General features: G+C 46.2%; 1 protein-coding gene across 3 annotated transcripts in view; it reads left to right on the top strand.

Moving 5' to 3' along the window:
• Positions 1-24,666, top strand: part of MTG1 (mitochondrial ribosome associated GTPase 1) — a 608,415-nt gene that overhangs the window by 371,934 nt on the left and 211,815 nt on the right. For all 3 annotated transcript variants that reach the window (XM_069611142.1, XM_069611141.1, XM_069611140.1), the window contains one exon: positions 4,387-4,483. In XM_069611142.1, coding sequence (XP_069467243.1) covers positions 4,387-4,483 — 97 coding nt within the window. The remainder of the gene's footprint in view (positions 1-4,386; positions 4,484-24,666) is intronic.

The raw sequence follows: 24,666 nt of genomic DNA, 5'->3' as shown, positions 1-24,666 counted from the left end.
ACGGAGAATCCACCTTTCACAATATTAAGGTGAGGAGAGGGCCCAAGGGGAGGAAGGAGTTGAGGCCAAGGGAGGTGGGAAAACAAAGACAATCTGGTATTGAATCCAGCTCTCCTATATTGCAGACCCATCTTTAACCAGAGGCCTTACCAAGGGACCGAGAGAGGGTTCGAGAGTGCAAATCATCCAACCAGGGCTGGGTGGCGTCCCCGTGGATACCAGGTGAGCGTAACAGGAGTCGGATCTGTGATTATTAATGCAATACATCTTTGTGCCAAGTCTTTCCCTGTATATGTGATTCATAACTGCTTATTTACATTTTTAAAGTGCAGCATTCATCTTATAAGATCTTGGTGGTGAGAGTAGCGTCACATAGAAGAATACACTCCTCAAAAACAGAACGGCAGTTATAAGCTCAAACTTCAGTCTACTCCTCTTCCAACTGGGAACTTCATGGCACAAAATTCTGCTACCAACTAGGGGCGTGTCAGCTCCCAGTGCGCAATATACAAGAACACATTCCCAGCCCCATGGCAGCTGACTACATAAACTTAGTGTGCTACTGTGGAGCAGTAGACCCAGTCAGTGTGTGTGGTACTATCATGTGTATAATGCACAGTTACACTCACACACAAAAGCTACTATGGAGCATGCTATACCAGAGTTTTATTAGGAAGCAAAATGTAGAGATATCAGTCTTTGCTCGAATGTATAAAAGACATAGGTTATTCAATCCTGAGACCTGAACACAAACTCTCCTTCCCTCCTCGCCCCAATCTGGACAAAATGGAAGCTGGGTAGTATAGTTGAGGTTTGTATTCTGTCGGAGGAAATGGTCCTTTGAACTTTCTTTCCAAGGAAATGTGATTTATCATTGGTGTCCTTATGAGCTATGTAAGGAACTCATGGTGGCAACAGTAAAGACAGACACAAATGATCATAGTTCAAGGGTGTTTATTAAACTGTGGGCCTCATTACGACCCAGGTGCTAAGTGTTTAACGGCGCCGTAAAAGGCTGCGGCGCCGTTAAACACTTAGTGCCTAATTACGAGGTCCCTTTGCGGGACCCGGCCTTAATGGCTGGTTTTTCCACCCCTTAAAGTAGGGACCCGCAAAGGGACTTTGGTGCTAATAACGGTACCGCAATTTGCGGTACCGTTATTAGCGCCTTCCCCATTCCCATTGAGCCCTATGGGGCAAAAATGGGAATGGGGAAGGGCCATGGTGGCATGGGGAATTACCGCCCCACCAACCTCGGAATGGGGTGGTAATTCCCCATTCCGCCGTGGCGGACACCGGCATGGACCATGGTGCTAATAGCACCATGGTCCTCCGCCTGGGTCGTAATGAGGCCCAGTATGTGAAGGTTGGAAAAGCACCTAATCTAAACCTAAATCTAAGTTGGGAGCAAGCTACGACCATCAAATAATAATTAGGCAGTCCTAGTGGCATCTTGTCAAATAAAAGGGCCTATACTAAAAATAACTCTTGCCAATCCTTACAATTAAATACAAAAAGAGTGTGAGATAAGGTTCACAAGAAAGAAAGTGTTCATAAATAATAAGTCAGAATTGGCAGCCGGGGGTCTCCCTTCCCCACGTTTTGATCACAGGACAAGGCTCGACTTCTGAGCACAGCACACTCTCGAGCTTTCCCAGCACGAAATGACAGTTCCGTTTTCAGCTATCAAAACCTTCAGTGGTTAAGTCTCTTTTCTACAAAAGTCTCTTGCTGACGAGAATCTGATGTGTTCAAAATAACAAACAAAATGTTTCTGTCCAAGGCACGTTGGGTGATGAATTTTCCCACCTGGATGCCCCTCTTCCTGTCTCTGATCCAAAAAGAGTTCTTGGTGATATCAGGACCTTTGGTAGCTAAGTTTCTTGTGCCCAAGGGCCTGATAGGTTCCAAAATTAATAAACAAAAGTTCCTTTTTGATTGTACTGAGGTGATGATTCTTCACTCCTGGGTCCCCCTCTTCCGGGGTGAGACCGCTCTCGAATATCCGCCTCCCTCCGACAGGTTCACTCTGGCTTGTATTAAAAAGATTTCTCGGTTGCATTCACGTGTCGGTGGGGTGATGGCTTTCCACCCCTGCATCCCCCTCTTCCGGGCTCAGACCTCTCTCGACTAGCAGCCTCCCTCTGTCGGGTTCACTACGGCTCTCATTCACACTCCTTCTCCTTTTCCATTCACAAATCTTTGGGTGACTGCTGCTCACCCTTGGATCCCCCTCTTCCGGGCTCAGATTCTTCTCGACTGTTAGCCTGCCTCTGTCTGGTTCACTATGGCTTTTATACCAAAAGGATTTCACCTGTGACATTCACGAGTCTTAATGTCTTTTTAAACAGTTCACTGTGGACACTCCTCCGACTGGTTCACTCTTCTCAACACACTGTTCATTTGGACTTCAGGCTTGGCCCCTTTTCATCTGCATCCCTCCCTCAGGTTCCCTCTAACCAACTTTACATTTCCTTATATTTTCTCATGATGCAGAATTAACTTCCCTTGGGTTTTTACTGGTTTATCGATCAAAGACTTTCGACTGTACAGGGGATTTTGCTCGACCCCTGTATTACCACTTTGACTTTTTCCTGGTGGCTCTCCTAGGGCCCTCTGGTATCGGTAGTTCTAACAAACGCGCGATCAACCAGAGTGTCTCAAGTGAGCACCCACGTGGTGCTGGACCCCGCTGCAACAGTTTTTTCCTCAATGTACACAGTTTTTTGAACTTTTCATAACTTGCCACTTTGCAACTTTCATTCAACACAGTTCGGTTTCTTATCGGTTCTCCCCTCGACTCACTGGCTGTGATGAACCGCTTGGCTTTACTTGTATCTGGAGTCAAAGACGGTACCACCATAGCAGGCGTCTCTCTCTGTCCTGCTTATCTAGGTAGGCATGCTCCATGTACCGTTGACATCTGCTGCAACACACGCTGGCTGTTGTTCGCGATTCCTTCTACAGAGGCTTTGCGGGTCTGGGTCAGAAAGGGCAAGGTCGCTCCTCTCCTTGTCACCCTCTCGATTCTCACTGCTTTCTCCTCCTCTTGAACTGCTGTATTTGGATAGCTGTCTTGTCGTGCCGTTTGCATTGCTCCTGTTCCACCTTTTGTCCCTGCGGAGAAAAGGAAGGGCCGTCGGGTGTGTGTGATTTTGGTCAATTGCCTGACTTTGCCTGACCCTCGTGTTGGAACATGTCAGATAAATGGCTCTGGTGTTAGTCCGTTATCTCTCGTAATGTGCGAAAGTGTTAGTGTCGGAAAAGTGGGGGCGGGGGGGCGGTAGAGTTTCTGAATAACCTACATGGTAGGCTGGGGAAAAGGTGTCCCGCTTCCACTCCCTGAGGTTCCCTCCCCCATCCAGGTGATTCTCCCTCACTGGTCCACCCCCAGGAACTGGATCCAATAGCGATGGCCTTGTCCTGGCCACCTGGATGACAGATCCCTGGGGACTAGTAAGTGAGATGCCTCCTAGATTTCTCACAGCTACACAGACAATGCAAGGCTGGCAATATATGGTCGCAAAGGCTTAATTTACAGAGTAAACGTGCTGGCAATTTCTAGACTTGTTGAAGTTTATAGCTAGAAGACTATGGAAGACCCAGGTGAAGTGAATTACAATAGTCTAGCTAGGAAGACACTAGAGTGTGTTAATAAGAATGAACTGGGAAATTCAGAAAATATTCTATGCAGAACGCTTGCGTTAACAAATTTTGCTGGGCTACTTATGTAGTTTGTGTGGCGATCGAGGGTTGAGCGCATTTCTAACCCTAGCATCTTTACAAGTTAAACTGGAGTTGGAAGAGAATCCATACAGGGTAGCCAAAAGGTGTTGCACCAACATCATTGATAAGTAAGTTCTTAGTCTTGCTTTCATTTAATTTCAGCATATCAATCTGTCAGTAGTCTTGAGGCAACGCCTAAGGTTACATACTTTGTAGCTTTCCGTAGCTGTGGAATTGGATCCTAATCGGCAGTAGATCGTAATCCGCAGTATTGAAAGCCACAGAGGTAACAAGTAAAAACCATGGCAGCCATATCATCTTCACTTGCTATTCCTTGAAAATGTTCCATACTTCTAAGTAGTATGGACTCAGTACACATACCACAGTGAAGATCTGCTTGTTGATGAAGAGATAATTTTTCTCTGCAGACGTTTGCATTTGAATGTCTACCTTTTTTTAAGGAGTTTCCCCAAGCCGTTTGATGGGGGGAAATGGGATGACCATTTGATGTCAAATTTGAAACCGGTAGAGCTTTTTTTCAATAAATAGCCGACCACGGCTGCTTTTAGTTCAGTGACCAAAAACCTACTGATAACTTACATAGGCAGAATCAGGAAGGATTTTGGAACTGATGGACTCGTGTTGCTCCTTACTTCACAGGTGTGTGACAAGCCACCGATATTCCTGTTGGACACCCCGGGAATCCTTACCCCCCAAGTGGAAACCATTGAGAATGGCATGAAGTTGGCTCTGTGTGGTAAGTGATATCTTTTAACACTGCTAAAATTCAACTCATGGCATCTTCCCTTAAATTGAAAAATGTTGGAAGCAAACAATCCTGTTTGGACTTATAAGTGGTACAGTAGGGATCATACCTGCCACTTTGGAGTGATGGTGGAGGTGTGTGGATGAGTGGTTCAGGGAACTAAAAGTGGTACCTACTGCAGTTTTATGCATCTTAAATGCAGTGGAATGTCTTAAGAGAATACACATCCATTTTACAGCGCTTTTAAAACTACTGGGTACATTTTCCAATGCAATCTGAGCTGTATTGATAAAGTTCTTAAGTACCTCCTGATTTGCATTCCCCATTTCCTCTCCCCTTTTTACTTCCTGAGAACTTGTTCCTGTTGAGGTGTATATGAGGTAGTTTAAGGACTCAGCAGATTGCACAGGCCGCTGACAGAAAAACATAGAAGGCAAGTGGCTGGGAGCATGTGCCTGGCCTGACAATGTGTTTACTTCGAGGATTATTTTAATACTGTGGATCATGCCATCCTGCTGTGTTGGGCCAAGTAGGTTTGTTACTTAGGCAATTGTGTTGATTGAATTCCTTGTTCCTCTCTGATCACTCCTATCGGATTAAATTGTGTTCCTTCTTGTTTGGAGTCAGAATAAATTGGTGTGATCTTCCACTGGTTTCTGCCTGCACGATCACCCATATTCTTCAATGTTAGCCTTAATGAGAATGCTGATTATACTAATCCTTGGGGGGCTAGGGGGTATCCACTACAAAAAATTGATGTACAACAACTGTCTATACTTCTATATTAGAAAAATCAAAGTCATGCTTATGGTTCTTGTAGCGCCTGCTGTACTGAAGCTTTAAAGCCTGCCTGCCTTTAGCTATCTACCAATCCCTCTCAACACGTTGTCTGAAACCTTGGGGTCACCTTGGATCAGACCACTCATTCAAATCAGTGTGGCCAAAAAATGGGCCTTCTGTCACTTGTGCCTCCTGTAACTATTGCTTCCTTTTTTCTCACTGTGGGGTACACTGGCAAGTCTCTTGTCAGAAAACTGGTTGGAACTTTTGTAGATCTAATTCAGTAAATCAACAATATAAATCATGCTGTTAATCTTTGATTTGTTCAAAAGAACACATTTTAATTGCGGAACCATAAGTAGTCCAATACATTTCACCATGTATACATCCATCATCTGGGACAATTCAGTAAATGACAAATATAACCAATAATAAGAATCTATCTCTGTAGTGGTATATCATGAATCCAGAAACATATAATATAGACACTTGCCTGGGTCGTGTCCAACTCATCATCTAAACCATATCAAAGTAAAATTATATTAGGAGTGTTCTGCAAAAAACTGTAGAAAAAGCAAGGTCATCCCTTAAGTATCCTAGTATTCCAGGATGATGCTATCCTGGTATCTGGTAGTGGTCTGTAGAAAAGTGTACATGTTGTCAAGCCCCTTGTCTAATCAATTGTTCATATTGTCAGTAATATGTCAAGAAAAAAAGAAATTAGGCACTCACCCAAGTTTATTCAACATTGTATGGGTGCTGCACCCATGCACCGCTTCACTAAACAAATAGATGGGCGTGAATACTTGTATATAAATTGCAAAGAACAAGCGTGTACGTTTTGTGATGTCAGAGCGCAATGGAGTCATCTGTGTCATGTCACAATTCTGTAATCATTGCAGCAACGTTTCCAACGTGCAGCTCAGTCTAGTATAATTATAATGATTAATGGGAATGTGGAATGTGCAAATGTGCTAACTAGAACTCTTTCAGTTTGAAGGTATTATTGAATATGAAATATATATTACCACACAATATTACGTTCATTATTACTAATGTCTAGACTGGACTATTGCATTGACTTCTACATGGGACTGCCAGCAGTGTCCTTGAACTATGGTTAAACATTTTAGAACTATGCCGACTGCCTCATGTTTGGGCTCAAGCATTTGCAATTTCTCTGGAATGCATTCCCTACACAGGCTGGCGGTGAATTACAGTATTGACTTTGACACTTTATCTGGCACACAAAGCTTTTCACAGTATGAACCCATTCTATCTCCGGAGAGTGCTTCCTCAAGATCAGCCAACAGGCCCCTTAGGCAGGCTCCTGGAAATACCTAGTGACCCGTTAGTCAAAAAGAAAATGTTTTTGGGGAAGAGCCCTCTACTTTAAAGGTTCCTTGTACGGGAACACTGATCCTATACATTGGAACCAGATCTCTTGAAGCTCAGCAAAATGCTAAAAACATACTTGTTGCAGCTAGTCTTTGGGCCCCATGCCTGATCTAGTCACTTATGCCTCATTCCATTCCCCTACACCCTTGCAAGTGCTCTTATGCATTATTTGGCATCAGGTATTTATAAAACCAAAAAATATTATAGTATGAGAGTTTGAATCCAGAGTTGCTCAGCCAAGAGTGTCTGTTTAATTAATTTCCCTGTGCACGAACTCTGCCTGGTGTTTCTGTAGAGTGCAGGGTATTCTTAAAAATATTGTGGGTAACTTGCCTACCCTCTTAAATGATGTTATGTAGTTGGTACTTGGTTGGCTCAGGGACGTCAGTCAAGTTATTTTGGAGTAACCCCCACTGAACATCGCTGTAGCTTGCAAACAGCGTAGTATTATTGGCAATGTGCGCCGAGTAAGTGGCTGAAGAAGTGACCCTCTTGCCTAAAGCGTAAAGCTTTTAACATTCCTTTCCTGGAGGTGCTTTGGTATTGGAAACTGGCACTCCAGGATGCTTCCTAGTGGTAGTGACTACCAGCGAGTCAGGTACTACATGACCCCGGATATATAGCGGGTCAATTGGAGCAGATTTGAAAAGTTCTCTCCCTGCCGTGGTGGTCAAGGGAAAACCATCTCAAGGGGATCATTCACCACACCAGCAACAGAGGCCGCTACCACAGACACTTCCCTCTGAGTGGGGAGCACATTATCTCCATCATACAGTGTATGGCGTGTGGATTCGGTCACAGCAAACAAGTCCATAAACCTGTCAGAACTTCTAGCAGTGTTCAAAGCTCTAAAGGATTTTGAGACCAGGTACAGTGGTAAACAGTTCTACTCTTGAGAAACAGCAAAACACACATGTTTTATATAAACAAACAGGGCGGGACACACTCTCCATGTCTGTTTAAACTAGCCCAGAACATATGGAACTGTGCGCTGAGGCGCATGTTCCTCCTGTCCCAACATGTTCCAGGGGAACACAATCTTCTAGCAGATGTCCTCAGCAGAAATGTAAAACTTGAATAGAACACAAATGGCAGTTGCACGCCAGCATTTTACACAGCGTCTTTACAGAATGGGGTCATCCACATATCGACCTCTTCGCAACACTGGAGAACGCGCAATGCCCAGACTTCGCCTACAGGTATCCCCAGACAGGAGGGTCCAATGGGAACAACCTGTGGATTAATTGGTCAGGGAAATTTGCTTATGCTCCCCCCCCCCACCCGCCAGACCACCTCACAACTTCTCTCCTCAACAGGATAGTCCACGAAAGGCACCAGGAACAAGTCAAGCTTTTTCTGATAATGTGGGCCCGGCAGACATGGTTCTCACACCTAATGAGAATATCTTTGTCCTCCAATGAAACTTCCATGCTCATTCAACATGCTTTCCGAAGATCAGGGATCTACACTGCATCCATGTCCGCAAACTCTAAAATTAGCAGCTTGGCTCTTCAATTCATAGAGTTTGGGCATTTAAATCTACCTCAAAGATGTATGGACATTCTTCAAGAGGCACGTAAACCTAATACTAGACACTGCTAATTCAATAAATGGAAAAGCTTTGTCTTTTTGTGTAGATCACGTAGCATCAATGTTATTGACTGCACACCCTCTCAATTTGTTCTATACTTACTTTACCTTTTGGTTTCAGGTCGAGTCTTTAATTCACTAGGAGTGCCTCTACCTGCACTTTCTACTTAGACCACCACTCAAAAAAAAGTCTCTTCGTTTAAAGTCCCTGTCATTTAAGCCTTTATGGAAGGGTTCAAAATATTACACCCCCCAATTTCGAATCCAACTCCCGAATGGGACTTGAATGTAGTCCTTAGTAAACTTATGGGCCCTCCTTTTGAGCCAATGCATAATATCAGTCTTATAAGTCTGACTTATAAGACTGCTTTACCTGTGACCATTACATCTATAACAAGGTGAAGTGCACTGCAGGCACTCTCAGTTCAAGATCCATTTGTAACTATTCACAAGGACAAAGTGGTTTTACGCACACATCCACTCTTCTCTCCTAAATTAATCTCCAAGTTCCTTGTCAATCAGTCTATAGAACTTCCGGCTTTCTTTGAAAACCTTTACAACTAGTCTTATACAATGTGTCGGGTTGTTGGCAACCAACAAAATAGTGTTAAGCATGAAGTTTTGGGTTTGATTCAGCTTGCAGCTTTCTTTCAGCTCCTTCACCAAATATAAAGCAGTTCAAACAAAAAGTCTTAGGAGTGCCTTGTGTTCCAAAGTAATTTAGGATTCACCAGTACTCACGGTTCTCTTCCCCAAGTTCAAAACAAAGTTCAAAACACAAAATATCCAGAAGGTCATGCCTCCAGATAAGCAGTTCACACCTCGGGGTTCCCTTCCCCAAGATGTACTGTCAAGGATGTAGTGATGAGTGTTTTGCAATTCTTTTAATGTTCTGTTCCACACTTGCACCCTCTGCATATGATTAGTCTTTGCACAAAAGGAATGTCTTGGTTGAAAATGACAGCTGGTTTAAATTCCCCTTTTAAAATGAATTTCCCCAAAGTTTATTCACCTTGGAGTTCATTATGAATTGGTTTGTTTGGTTTAACACTCAGTTGCTTTGTAGATTCAATTTAGGTGAAGGTTGCCTGCAATATGTTTCATTCACTTTTGGAGTGTATGCAGTGATTTAAACAAATTAAAAATAACGAATGCAATTTTTAACGAACCTAAAACAACAAAAAAGAAAATTGTTTTAAAAAAATGTAAAACCTATGTGGTGGTGGGGTAAGTGGTTAAAATGGGTGGGGAGGTCTTGATGTGGAGTTTTAAACATAGGGAAATAGGGGACTGCGGGGGGACCCCCCAAATAAAAAATAAATAAAATAAATCGATATTCTTTCATTGTTTAGGTTCGTTAAAAATGCATTCTGTATCCATTAGTTAAAATCACATGTAACCTTTTGGAGTTGACAAACAGTGTAATTAGTTGAATGATAAAGCTTCACTTCTTTTAGAATGTTCTTGAGTAATGATTTTCCTACAGTGCGGTATTAAAAAATGTGCAGATATAGTTGTTAAACATTGTTTTCTGTTTGGCATTCAATAATGCTTAAAGGTTTTCATGCAAGTCATTCTGTTATTATTTTCAGTTTGTTATGTTGTGCTATGTCTTGGTAATTTGCCTTTAAGTATGCCCAGCACCTGGGGTCGCTGTTGCGCGGCATTGTTGATGGCTGCGGCCTGAGAGCGCTCTACTTGGGGGCTGAGGATCCTTCTCCTACCGGAGCCGATATACTTGTGGCGGAGGCTCGGATCCTGCTTCTATTTGTGCTGGAACATCCTGGGAAGACGTGGACCGCGGCTTGGGGGCTGCAGCCGACGGAGGATTGCGGTGCCCGACCTTGAGGCCCTGGGCAGCTTCGGCCGTGTGGATCCAGCGTACCCCTCCCCCCTGCCTCGTGGAGTCCCGTATATCGGGTGGCCACGGCCGCTGCTGGGACTGCTGTGGCCACGGCTCGGGGAGGGACGGCGCTCGGGCCGGAGGACACGTCCCGCGGTGCCTGCTCCTTCCCTTCTTAGGGCCGGGTGACGTCCGCTCCGCGGCGCTGGCACCTCGGCTTGGGGCCGCGGGCTTGGCAGTCGGCGGATCGCCTGCTTGGTGTGTTGGAGGCGGTGGGGGTAGGGGGTTGTGGCCCCCTATGGAGGTGAGTGGAGTGGCCCCTTGGTGAATACCCACGCTTGTGCTCTGGGAGCTCCATCATAGCAGCGTTTGACTGTGGGCACTTATGTGCAATTGGTGGTGGTTTACAGTGAACTGTGGTGCAGTCTGAGGATTGCTGGGACTGATGGCAAATGACATCCCCTAAAGTGCAATTTGACTGAGAAGACATGGCTTGATACCCTCCTGGCCCCCCTCATTGGAGTGTAGTGGGGGCCCCCCCTTCTTTGTGGAAGTCCCTTTTTTGTTTTTTATTTTTTTTGTTGTGTTGGCCCCTGTACTCTCATACCCCCGGATTGGACTCCTGCCGGACGGTCCGCGGGCTGATTGCTGGCACCATCCCCCCCACCTGTCTGGGCTATATAGCAGCAGGGTGGGGTGCAGCTCGCGATCGTCTCTGTAGCTGTGGGAAGAGCTGGGTCCTTTGCCCTCAAGTTGTGCTTCAACGCCCTTAAATCTGGCAATATCTGGTTTTATAGAGTTTACCCTCCCTGTGTCTGGGGCCGGTGCAGCTCGGGAGCGACCGCTGTTTGTGATTCCCCTTTATGCCCCTGGGATGGGCAACCCCAAGAAACAATCCAAGATGGAACAATTTGCAAAGACAGATAGAGTAACGGCCGGCCAGGGAGAGGAGTCTGGGGCTGCTCATATTGACAATACTGCCTTAAACCAAACCCTTCTGGCTCTCAAGGGGAGTACAGACAGTCTGGGAGCTAAGATCGATGCTCTCACCTGTAAGGTGGATGTATCGGCGATACAAATCGAGAAGCTATGCGGTCGGATGGCCGAGGCGGAGCAGAGGATTGGGGACGGGGAGGATAAGATCTCTGTTCTCCAAAGAGAGGTGACCTCTTTGCAACAAGCTGTTAAGAAAATAACGGCAAAGAATGATGACTTGGAAGGAAGATCAAGGAGGAACAATATACGAATTACCGGGGTGGCTGAGTCCACTCGTATTGACAACATGGAGCTCTTTGTTGAACAGCTTCTGAAGGAGGTTTTTGGACGATCTGCCTGTCTCAAACATGTCTATGGTTGAGAGGGCCCATCGTTCGCTGGCAGCCAGGCCACCGGGGGACCCCAGAAAGAGCCATTATAGCCCGAATCTTCAGCTACAGGGACCGGGATACCGTTACGCGTGGCCAGGGAAAAGAAGATCCTACAATGGGGCTCATCAACAATTCATTTATTTCCTGACTTTAGCCAGCAAGTGCAGGATCAGAGGAAAACATTTCTAAGTGTGAAGGCCATGTTGCGGAAGAAGGGGGTCTGTTATGCTATGATTTATCCTGCTAAACTCAGAGTGGTACATGAGGGTAAGGTGTCCTTCTTCATTGACCCTGAGGCGGCGGAGAGGCTCGCCTCGAACATTCCGGACCCCATGCCTCCTGCTCCGATATCCCCTTGAATGAGAGCGAATTGGCGTGCTAATGGGGCTGCTCAAGGATGCATGGCGGGTCCTGTGAGATGGCTATATAAACATAACTTTGAGTTGTGACTGTACCAACTAACCTTGTCTCATGGTGGGTGATCGAAAAGTGACGTGTAACCATGGTACTGAGCCTCCAAGCTTTATGAGCCGCAGATGCCGCCAGCTTCCCCCCCCCCCCCCCCCGAGCCCAGCCGCCACTTAGCTTGGACTGGCATATTGGTTGTGGGGTTTAGAGTGGTGGGTGGGATGAGGGGGGCAGTAGATTGGGGTTTCTGGCGTGGGTGGAGGGTTGGGTTTGGGGTTTGGTTTGTTCTTTTGTTGGTATCATGTGGGTGGTGTTCGGGTGGGGGGGTTTCCAGGTTATGGTATGCACAGATGGAGAATCCAACAGGAAGTCATTTGGTGGTATTACTTATCTATAAATTAACTTTGACCTGACTCCACAACCACTGGGGCTCCCTCATAGTCTCTGGTGTGGTCGCCTTGGTATATTCCTCACACAATGATTGGGAGGGGTGTGCCCTCTTGTCGGCGGGGGTGACTCTCTGGTTGTGTCCGGACAGACAGGGTCTTCCCGTGGCTGTGCCCTGTTTGATATTTTGGCGACTGCAACTCCTTTGACATTTACCCATTGGTGGTTGACATGAGTTCTCCCTCGGGGCCGGGTACCTCTGTCCCCTTGGACATAACCCTGCTTACATGGAATATTCAGGGCCTCACGAATGCGAAAAAGGTGCGACTCATATCCAACTTTGCCAGGAATCATCAGATTAACGTGTTATGTTTACAGGAGACGCACCTGGGAAGGGGTTGCAAGCTCCCTGCCCTTTCCGGCTGGGGAATACACAGGTATGGCTCTTCTTACTCCACGCATTCCCGGGGAATCGCTACTTACATTCATCGCTCCTTGGGATTTAAATTTCACAAGCAAGTGGCGGACGAGGAGGGACGATTTTTGCTGGTGGCTGGGGAGGTCGCGAACCATCTTATGATATTTATTAACATCTATGGCCCTAATTATGACTCTCCCGATTTCTTTCAAAAGTGTTTGGAGCATTTACGACTATTCCCGGGTTACGAGATAGTGTGGGCAGGGGACATTAACATGGCCCTTTCTCCCATGTGGGACAAGTCTGCATCGACTCAGCGTTCGGTTCCCCACGCTGTGCAAAAATGGCAATCCATTATAGTAGATTACCCCTTGTTTGATGTGTGGCGACGGTGTCACCCTGATGCTCGGGAATTTACGTTTCACTCTAGTGTACACGGGAGCTCGTCTAGAATTGATTATGTGTTTATGTCCCCAGGCTCGACCCGCGGGGTGGTCAGGGCGGATATTCTCCCGCGTACCCTTTCGGACCATTCCCCAGTGCTTGTACAATTTAAGGGACCCCCATCTTATCCTAGGCTGCTTCGCTGGAGGTTTCGCGCCCGAGCTTTGGAAGACTTGGTGTTCCGGGAGGAGCTTCGCCAGTCCATCACAGAGTTTTTTTCAATTTAATGCTGAGTCAGTTCCCAGTCCGGGGGTAGTTTGGGAAACTTTTAAGATGTTTCTGCGAGGTTGGTGCGTGTCGCAGGAGGGGGGGTACTGAAGAGTATTCGTGGTGCATTGGCACACAAGGAGAGTGAAATTAGGGATCTGGAGCTCCTTCAAGGTAGCGCAGATTCACCAGACCTGCAGGGTGCTCTTGCGGTGAGGAGGCGGGAGGCTCGGGCTCTGATGGATGACGAGGAGAGATTCCTGGGCGACCCTGTGGCCGCAGCGAGATATGGGAAGGGGAATCGTCCGAGTAGGACCCTAGCATGGGCAGTCAAACAGGAGAATCGTTTGGAGCCTATTCTAGAAGTAGAATCTCAGGGTGGATCGCTGGTCGGGGATGTGCTTGAGATAAATGAGGTATTTCGTCAATACTATGAGCAGTTATATACCGCTACTGGTTCAGCTGGGCATGACGAGATCACTGACTTTCTCGACAGGATCGCCCTGGGTTGGCTAGATCCTGAGATTGGTGGGCTTCTTAATGAACCCCCCTCGGCTGAGGAATTTTGCAGGGTGATTATGTCTCTTCCGAATTGGAAAGCCCCTGGAACGGACGGGATATCAGCTGAATTATACAAAGCTTACCCGGATTTGCTCATCCCTCACCTATGTAAAATGTTTGAAGAGGCTGCATCCTCCAGGGTACTCCCGGAATCTACACGTACTGCCCTGGTCACGGTATTACTTGAGCCCAATGAAGACCCTAGACAATGCTCCTCTTATTGTCCACTTTCATTGATAAACACTGATAATAAAATAATTGCTAAATTACTTGCAGATCGGCTTCTCCCTCACATGTCAGCACTAATCCTTCCCGACCAGGCCGGTTTTATTCCTGGACGATCCACTCAGAACAATCTGCGTAGATTATTTACTATGATGCATAATGTGAACCCGGAGGTCCCAATTGCGGTGGTAGCCTTGGACGCGGAGAAGGCGTTTGATTCTGTGGAGGGGCCTTACCTGTTCGAGGTCTTGCGCTGCTCAGGTATCGGCTCTACGTATCTAGCCCGGATTCGGCTTCTATACGCGGCTCTGCAGGCATGGGTCTACACGAACAGGGTTTAATCCGCCCCCATCTATCCCTCCCGGGGCACCAGGCAGGGTTGTCCCTTCTCCCCCCTCCTGTTTGCCCTGGCTATTGAGCCCGTGGCCTGTGTATTGAGAGAATTCCACTCTCATTGCGGTGTGGTACTCCGGTCACATGCATCTATCATCTCACTCTACGCGGATGACATGCTTTTATATATAAAATATCCGCAAATAAACTTGCAACCTGTGATGGAGGAGATAGTTGCGTTTGGTGCCCTGTCTGGGCTACAGATAAACTGGTCCAAGTCGGAGGTACTCGCACCGGGAGGTACCCCTCAAGATGTGGGAGAGGCCTTCGTGTGGTGTCCACAGGGGATCCGTTATTTGGGTATCAAGGTTTCCACTTCCCCTGCACTTTTGTATCAGGAAAATTATGTTTCTAGCTTGCAATATTTGGAACACCGGGTGGATTCTTGGGTTCGGCTCCCCATCTCTCAGGCGGCCCGCATCTCCCTTATCAAAATGATTGTCTTACCGAAACTATTGTATGTTTTTAATAACGTTCCGGTATGGCCCCCAGTATCATTCTGGAATCGAGTGGAGTCTATGCTGACTAGATTGATCTGGGCAGGGAAACGATTCCCACATTGCCCTGCAATCAATGTTACAGTTCATATGCCCAGGGGGGTTTTGAGGTCCCTAACCTGTACCTTTATTTCCTAGTGGCACTGATCCAGTACTCGATTTGGTGGTGGTCCCCAAATGAATGACCTGCCACACTCGCAGTTGGAGAGGTCAATCGCTCAAACGGAGGACCTTAGAGGTTACCTTTGGGCTGTTCGTGAGTGCCATTTGAGGGCGGAGGTTCAGCCGTTGGAGATTACTCTCAGGGGCAGCTTGGCGAAGTTGGTGGGGATGGGCTCGTGGTATTCACCCAAGATGGCCATATATAGGGTTCGAGGGATCCCGCTTACATTTGAACACTTCTTTATTCAGGATTTTCAAAGTCTACACATTCATACCCTGGGCGACTTGGTACTACAAGGGAAATTCATAACTTGGGAAAACCTTAAGACGAGAGGTGACTGGACTCTGATTACCCAGTTGTTATATTTCCACCTTCGCGAGGTACTGAAATCGAAATGGCCTGACCTCCCGGATGCACCAGAGACCTCCCCCATCTTAGAGTATATTGTGGCCCCTCCCTCTTATAAAAAAGTGGTCTCTTCCCTGTATTGTCTGGTTCGGGAGCTTGGGGGCTCTTCTACCTACTGTCGGGCTAAATGGGAAGTTTGTTTGGCTCGTTCTCTAACTGACGAGCAGTGGGAAGGCATACTCACTCAGACTAAGTCGATTTCTAGTAACAGCAGGTTTCGCTTGATTCACTTTAAATTCTTGCATCAACTGTATTATTCTCCTCTGTCTTTGCATAAACTGTTTCCCCTTCGGTCCTCGGAGTGCAAGAGATGTCATCTGTCCCCCGGAGATTTTTACCATGTAGCTTGGTCATGTTCCCTTGTCCAGACTTTCTGGGGTGCGGTCGCTGAGGTGATGGGGCGGGTGTTGGAGACCATGATCCCTTTCACTCCGGAAACGTGGGTGCTATCGTGGGTAGATCTACCTGCAAGCAGTGACAGAAAACTGTTTGGAATGGCTTCGGTGGTTGCCAAGACTCTGGTGACACGGACATGGGGGTCAGCTAGTGCCCCGTCAATACATCAATGGGTCAACTCCATGTCGATGTATGAGCGTAGAGAATCGCAATGCAATCAAATGCTCCCCTTTAATAGTAGACCCAAGGACTACTGGCACTCTTTTAGGAGCTATATGGCTCGCGAGTCGGACTCTGTGAGTGCCCTCCCGGCGCAGGATAATGAGGAAGACACCCAAGAACGAAGTTGAAGAATATAGAATTTATAACCTTGGTCAGCAGCTTTGCCAGTTGTGGGCCTATTAATATCAGGCTTATTGTCTTTATGAAGATAGTCTTGGTCATTGTATTCTAGATTAAACTCTTGTCTGTTGGATATATTCTGCTGCATGCATTAGCGTCCTGGTGGGAGTTGAAGGGGTGGGAGGGGGGAGGATGGGGTTTTGTTCTTAGTTAGGGTGTTGTTGCTTGTCATTTTTGTACTTCTGGTTGAAGGGTTGTATCGACATTGCCTGAGATGTTATTTGGTATGCAACTGGAAAACTAATGGAGATGTTTAAAAAGTATGCCCAGCACCTGGAGACTTTTGAAAACATGCTTTCATCTCCATGTAACCACTCTGTAACAAAGTATTCTCTCTTGTTCAAGAATTAACAAGTCCTATTGTTCGCTGGGTTGCAAGGATTTGGACCGAAGACCTTTGAAAACGTGCCTCACCATTCACGCGACCACTCTATACAAAATAACCTTGCGCGTAAGATCAAACACTAGCATACCGGGTTTCTGTTTGCTAAGAAACTCTCTGGTTCCTTTGATCCGAGTTCCTGCAGCACAGATCGCCCGGACCTTCTGGTCTTTATTTCAGGGCTCCACCTCCTGCCCCTCAGGCACTCTTGGGTCGGCTTCTGGGCCCAGGTGAATGAGCACCTCGAGCAATAGAAAAAGGGGCAACCTTCAAGCACGGCTCCCTTTCCAGCTTCCTTTGGTTCCACAGCTCCCAGTTCGCTCCTCCCTGAACCATAAGCGTGCTTCATAAGGACAGTGCCTCCCTGTTCCTCTTGGCCTCTCTGCTGCCGCTGCAATTTCACTGCCACAGCTCCTGCCACTGCTTCCTCTTTTCACTCTTATTTGGTGGGGCTTTTTATACACATGCAGCCCTTTAACAGGCTGCAGGTCTGAGTTTACAATTATCCCTGCATGACCACCATTAAGGGGACATGCCTGACCTCTACTGCTCTCAGCAGGCCTCTTGCTTGTCCCGGTTCCATAATGTTGAAAGCAACTAGTCTTCATTACTCCTGGTTGCCTCTTCCTCGTTTCAGTACTTTTCGTAGATATGTATGAGGAAGTCTTAGGGAGTTGGTTTATAATACCCGATGAAGACGGTGAAAGGATTGGAGAAGTCTTCATTAGGAAAAGGGGATACCATGTCTTTCCCAAGGGCATCTCATTCCCAGTCCCCACAGACCCTGTACCGAGGTGATCCTTCCTCGCTTGACCACCCCCAGGGTTGGGATCCAAGAGCGACCTTTCCCTGACCACCTGCGCGGAGGATCCATGGGGAATAGGAGTGAGAGCACTCTCAGGTTTCTCTCTGCATCCAGACCTCAACCTCTTTGCAACACTGGAGAACACACATTATCCAGACTACGCCTACAGGTATCCTCAAAAGATGTCCAGCGGTAACTGTCTCTGGATCAAATGGTCAGGCAAATTTGTTTACGCTTTCCCCCAACCCCTCTCAACAGGATAATTCACACGATGCACCAGGAACAGGTTACACTAATCCTGATAGCACCAATGTGGGTTTGTCAACCGTGGTTCTCTCATCTCATGAGAATGTCACTTTGCCATCCGGTGAAACTGCCTTACCCCTACAACATGCTGTCCCAGGATCAGGGGGAAACACTGTGCTCATGCCCTCAAACTCTAAATTTAGCAGCATGGCTCCTGAAGTCATAGAGTTTAGGCACCTCCAACTGCCTCAAAGATCTTTGGACATTCTTAAGGAGGCACAGAAACCAAATACCAGACACTGCTATTCCAATGAGTGGAAACATTTTGTCATTTGGTATGGTACTTGCAGCATCAACCCAACTGAGTGTTCACCCACACACATGGTCCACATAGTCCTTTACCTAACCCACCTCTTGAACTCAGGGCTAGTTTTTCACTCTCTAAAAGTCCACCTTGCTGCACTTTATGCTTACACCACATCTCAAAGCAAAATGTCCCAGTGGAATGTCCTTGTAATCAAGGCTTTCATGGAAGGGGTGAAAAGACTTCACCCACCTGTTTCTAATCCAACTCCCGAATGAGTCTTGAATGTCATCCTTACTAAACTCCTGGGCCCTCCTTTCAAACCAATGCACAAAGCTAGTCTTGGAGCTCTTGCCTATAAGACTGCTTTTCTAGTGGCCATTACTTTCATTAGGAGGGTAAGCGAACTGCACGCTCTCTCAGTTCAAGATCCATTTGTTACTATTCATAAGGACATTTGCGATTTTGCGCACACATCCACGCTTTGCACCTAAATTAATTTCCAAATTCCATGTAAACCAGTGCATTGAACTTCCATCTTTCTTTCAAAATCCTACTAACTCAGCTGACAGAAGCCTCCATACGCTAAATGTTAGGAAAGCAGTGATGTATTATCTCAATAAGACAAAACCACTTCGAAAGACAGATCAATTCTTTGTCTCCATTGCCACTGAGAAGCGGATCTTGTCTCTAAGTCTGTAATCTCTAAATGGATCGGTAAATGTATCCAAATGTGTTACGCTCTGTCAAGGAGAGCCTTACCATTTATACCTAGAACCCATTCTACTCGAGGCACAGGCGCTACTGTAGCTTTCTTTGCTAATGTTCCTCTGAATGCTATTTGAAAAGCAGATACCTGGATTTCTGGTCACACTTTTATACAACATTACTGCTTAGATACACATTCCAAGACTGATTCTCAGGTGGATCAGGCAGTGTTAAGACATCTCTTTGCTGTTGTTCCTTCAAACATCCCACCACTATCTCCTGGTATGCTCGCTAGTTTATGCGCAGCATGTGAATCCAAACAGATTCACAAGCATCAGAAGACATACATTACTTACAGTAATCATATTTCTGCTGCTTGTATCTGCTTAGATTCACATGCACCCACCCTTTCATCTCCTCTTGGAGCTGAAGGAACATAGGCTTCTTACACCTTCTTCCTTCTGTACTTGCTCACGCATTCTTTTAAGGCTCCCTCATGCCAGAACAAAAACAACCGGATGAGGGACCTCAATGTGTGAGGGATCATGGGTACATTACATGTCACAGAAGGGATAGTGTTACAGACATGCCCAGGGTGACGTCCCTTTTTGATCTTTAAAAGAAATGCAATACTCTGTGCTTACCACTAGATGTTGGACTATATGCACAACATTTGAATCTAAGCAGATACAAGTGACAGAAATACAATTACAGTAAGTAATGTATGTCTTATACAGCCGGTCATCAGGTAAGCCAGGAAGGTGATGCGTCTTCTTGCTATAATGGCATCATGAATATTTATTGTGCCACATGCAAGGTGCGACCGTGTTTTATATCAACAAGCAGGGCGGAGCACATTTGCTAAATGTGGACGGATTAGCATAGACGATTTGAAAGTGGGGCCTCCAGAGGAACATCTTCCTCGTGTCATCACGTTCCAAGGACACACAACTGCCTAACAGACAAACTAAGTAGAACAATTGACTTAGCCTTGGAACGCAAGTGCAAGCTACACAAAAACATTGTGAACAACATCTTCACAAAATGGGGTCAGCCAGACATAGATCTGTTAGCCACAAAAGAAAATGCACAATGCCACACCTTTGCCTCCAGCTCCCCCTAGAGGGAATCCAAGGCGAACGCACTGTGGATCAGTTGGTCGGGAGTATTTGTGTAAGCTTTTCCACAAAATGCATCAGGAACACTTAACAATGATCCTAGTTGCTCCAATGTGGGTACGTCCGACATGGTACGCCCACCTACTCAGGTGTCCATTTGCCCACCAATGAAACTACCCAGCCCTTACAACATGTATTCTCAGAACCAAGGGTCAACACTTCATTCACACCCTCAGACAACCAACTTGACAGCTTGGCTCTGAAGAGTTCAGACATCTTAACTACCAGACAGATGCATGGACATATTAAATGAAGCACGTAAACCTAACACTAGATACTGCTACTTTAACAAGTGGAAAAGATTTATCATATGGTGTAGAAAGTCTAATGTTAATCCCATTGACTAGTCACCTTCTAACATAGTACACTATCTACTGCACTTGTTAGACTCCGGTCTAGTGTTCAATTCCCTACAAGTCCATGTAGTTGCTCTTTCTGCATACGTAACATCACAAAGCAATGTTTCATGATTGAAGATTCCAAATGCGATAGCCTTCATGAAAGGGCTAAAAAGAATGTATCCCGCTATTGCAAATCCACCCTCAGGGTGGGATTTAAACATTGGGCCTCATTACGAGTCCGGCGGTAACCGAGGTGGTAAAACCGCCTGGTTACCGCCGGACTCGTATTACCATTCCACCTCCTTGATTCCCGGAATTACCGGGGCATTACAACCCCGGTTTCCCGGGAATCACGGAGGCGGAATGGTGTTAATCCCCATTCACATTGAGTCCTATGGGACTCAATGGGAATGGGGATCATGGAAACACCGGCAGCATCTCGTAATGCTGCCGGTGTTTCCTCGTCCGCCTGCAGGCGGGCGGTGTTAAACTCGCCAGGTCAGACCTGGGAGGAACATCACCTCCCGCCTGCAGGAGTCGGGATCAGGCGGTCCGGAAACAACGGTGGCGGCGGGTTTACCGCCACCGTTATTTCCGGACCGCCTGATTGTAATGAGGCCCATTGTCTTGAGTAAGCTTATAGGGCCCCCTTTGAGCCTCAGGGGTCTCACTTAAAAGGCTGCGTTTCTTATAGCCATCATCTCTATAAAAAGGGTGAGTGAGCTACAAGCACTATCAGTGGCATAACCTTTTGTCACGATAGATGAGAACAAAGTGGTCCTAAGAACACACCCACAGTTCACACTGAAGTTCCATGTCAATCAGTTTATTGAACTATCAGCATTTTTTCAAGACCAGCAGAACTCTGGAGATCGAACCCTACATACACTAGATATTAGAAGTGTTGTCATGTACTATCTCAATAAGATGAAATCAATCAGGAAGACAGACCAGTTCTTTGTTTCATAGCTGCATGGAGAGAAGGGGATCCTGTCTCCAAAGCAGCCATTTCCAAATAGATTGTAAAGTGCATTCAACAATGCTACAGGTTAGCTAATGGAGAGCTCCTCCTCCTGGTACTACTCTCTAGTCTATGCAACGGATGTGATTCTTAACGGATCCACAAGCCTCAGAAGACAAAAATTACATGCCTGGGGAAGTAGGTGGGCACAAACCTATATTCAATTAAAGAAACGTATGACAAGTATACGGGAGCGCTGTGTAAATAAACCCTGAGAACTACGGTTAAAGGCTGCTTTAGAAAACATCCTAGAATGAACATGCTAGGAAACATGATAAACCAGCTTGCTCCTAGAGCTTAGTGAATGTGATCACTAAACATTGCATACCTGTAATCGTCTTTTTGATGCTTGTATCTGCTTAGATTCGCATTTGCCCACCCTTGCACCCCTCGTTGGGAGTAGAAATTACATATACAGCTTACACCTTCTGCACTTTTCTTCTGTTCTAAGACACACTTCATGCAACCTCAGATCAGAAAAAAAACTATTTGAGGATCTTGAAGCGTGAAAGACCATGAGTACAGTTCATGTCTCAGTAGGGATAGTATTACAAACGCCCTGTTGACGTCTCTTTTCGATTTCTGTTAGGGAGAATTTTGCTGGACTTAGGACTTTTAATGTCTAACCTGGAGAGCGACCGACCTTTTTCCCCCACACTCTCTCTCATGTATTTTTCTGTGATTTGGACTATGTGTTTCTTTTGACTTTGGAGTCTGACAAACTCCATAGGCATCATCGTTGCATTGTGACACAAAGCACCTACAGTGCAGTGGCACAGGGAAGTCTCTAAGATTTCCCAAAGGTTTAAATACCTTCTCTTGGTGAAACTACTGTTTCCAAGAGCAGTGAAGTGAAATTGACTTTACTTACACTTTGTAACTTTCTAGACCCAGCACACACCATCTTAAAATAGAGTTCTGGAGGGGTTACTTAGTATCCCCTTTTTCTCGTTTCTCATGTAACATTTTTGTTAACCTTTCTGCAATTAATGTCTGGTGGCAGTGGTTTACTTTTTCCTACCATTGTGTGTTACTACCGCGGGCTGCAATTGCAGCTGCAATAAAGCACCCATGGGTGCCCATTTTGTCAAAATGGATCCGGTCTGCTTTTTTCACCATTTCTTGTTGGAAAGGTCCTTCTTGTGATATACTCTTGTGCGCCAAAACAGGTTTGGTCCCTTTGTTCGTTTTGTCTTTGGCAGTATTCACTGGTGAAGCCTGCCTCAGGCTCCAGTATGTCTGGCAGGGGCAGGAAGTGAGGGAGGTGCCAGAAACTCCCTGTGCTTAATCCCCTTGGTTACAGGAATGCACCCAAAGGTGATTGGCCAGCTGGCTGTCCTTGGAGGACAGATACCCTGCTGTGTGATTGACAGCTAGGTTGCGAATTAATAGGAGAAACCTACATAAAAGGCAAGGTTTTTTGCCTGGAAGGCAGAGTCGACCACTGGATGAAGGAATCCGAAGAAGAACTTGGAAGAGACACCTGCTGCAACTCCTGGACCATTGGTTTGCCCGGTGAAGCCCTCCTGCAGTGATGAAGCTCCGAATTCGCCACGACTAGAGAAGACCTGCAAAGGACGACTTCTCCCCTTGGATTGGTGGGACAAATCAATCCCAAGACAAGCTAATCTGGAAATCCTCTCGGAGCTGGCTGTACTTTCATTGCTGCTGCGGGAACCGAAGTGCCAGGGAGAGGACCACCAGAATCGAGTGAGTGTCTTTAAGTTGGACCCAAGCTCCAGGAAGATCCTCTGGACTCCCAGGAAGCAGGACTAACAAAGCCTGAACACCTCAACAGAGTGCTGGACCCCAGATGCAAGGAAAGTCCATAGTGGTATTCGAGAACCGCAGTCATGCTATTTTCTAGAGACTCGAGGAGCTGAAACCGCAAAGTGCCGCTGATTTGAAGTTTGTCCATTGCTGCTGCCAACCTTCCATTCGTAGTGCAGGAGTCCCCAGACGCCCTCCCACTTGTCCCACGACTGAGGCCCAGGAACAAAGGATATGCAGACCTACACAGGAACAGAACAGAAGCCAGGTGGAACCAACTTCTTCTAAAAGGTACTGTAAAACTGAGGGGGACTTACCTCTTGTTGTGTAGCCTTGCTAGTTCTCAGTTGAGACTTGTCTTGGCTGCTTTTGCAGAGTTGCTTGCAGCTTTGCCCCTCAGAAGCCTCCCAGCTTGTGGCCCTACAGTGATTCTATTTTTCTACAAAGACTTCTAAAATATTGTACAAGACTTTTACTTACCTACAAGAAGTGATTTCGCTCACCTAGACTTTTGTTCAATTAACATTGACTGGCCTGGCTCCCCGAAAGAGACTTTTTACCTCTGACTTTGTGCTTTACCTTTCCTCCAGGAAAGGGTTCATTTGCTTTGCATTGGGGGGGTTCAAAAGTACTTACCTGCTTCAGAATATTTGTTTGACCGTTAGAATTTTTATTCCAAACCCTTTTCTTTGACACCAAGCTCAGTATTGCTCTAAATGTACCAGTTATATATTAATGTCCACAGTGTCCTAGTTAGATAAGTCACCTCAGGGTGTAGGAAGAATCTGTGTGCCATCCCAAATGGGTACTTGGTGATTTAGAGAAACTAAGAGTGTGTATTTTAAAGTGTATATTTGTGTTACATATATATATATTGCTCCCTTCTAAAGCAAACTTAGTGAACGGACTGTTAAGTTTAATCAAGAAACCTTCAGTGTAAGAGTTTATTTGAACACTTGTCACTGAATCTCTGTGTATAAACCCTACTGCTCACATTGACCCCTCTTGAGATAAGCCTGGCTGCTCAGCCACACTAAAGACCTGTGTAGTACAGCCTTATACCAAATGTTGGGTTACCTATTGCCAGGAGAACAAGTTTGGTGTAGTCTTGCAAAGGTTACTGCATACAATCTTGCCCAACAATTTCGTAAACAAGCCATGTAATACTCGCCACCAACCACTAGACGTCATCCCATGCAAAGCATGTCAATCTATGTAGATACAAGCATCAGAAAGACAATTGCCGTTATGTAATGTTTGTCACAGTTCGGCAAGATGGTATGCAGTACCCTTTGGGAGACTACACCAACATTGCATTCACTGCCCACCAAAACACACTGCCCATACAACACACATTGCCCACCCCCACACACACTGCTCTCCTCCACATACTTCTTTAAACATGCTGACCCCACACACTGCCTTCCACATTGCCCCCTCTCACACAATGCCCAATGCACACTGACCCCCATGCACATGTCCTCATACACATGCACTTTCCTCTCATACCCTTTCTCCTCACACACTTTCCA

Source organism: Ambystoma mexicanum, chromosome 8, assembly GCF_040938575.1.
Source record: "Ambystoma mexicanum isolate Mex_15411 chromosome 8, UKY_AmexF1_1, whole genome shotgun sequence".
Lineage (NCBI taxonomy): Eukaryota > Metazoa > Chordata > Amphibia > Caudata > Ambystomatidae > Ambystoma > Ambystoma mexicanum.
The sequence above is the reverse complement of the archived record's forward strand: the minus strand, read 5'-3'. Positions and strand labels throughout refer to the sequence as shown.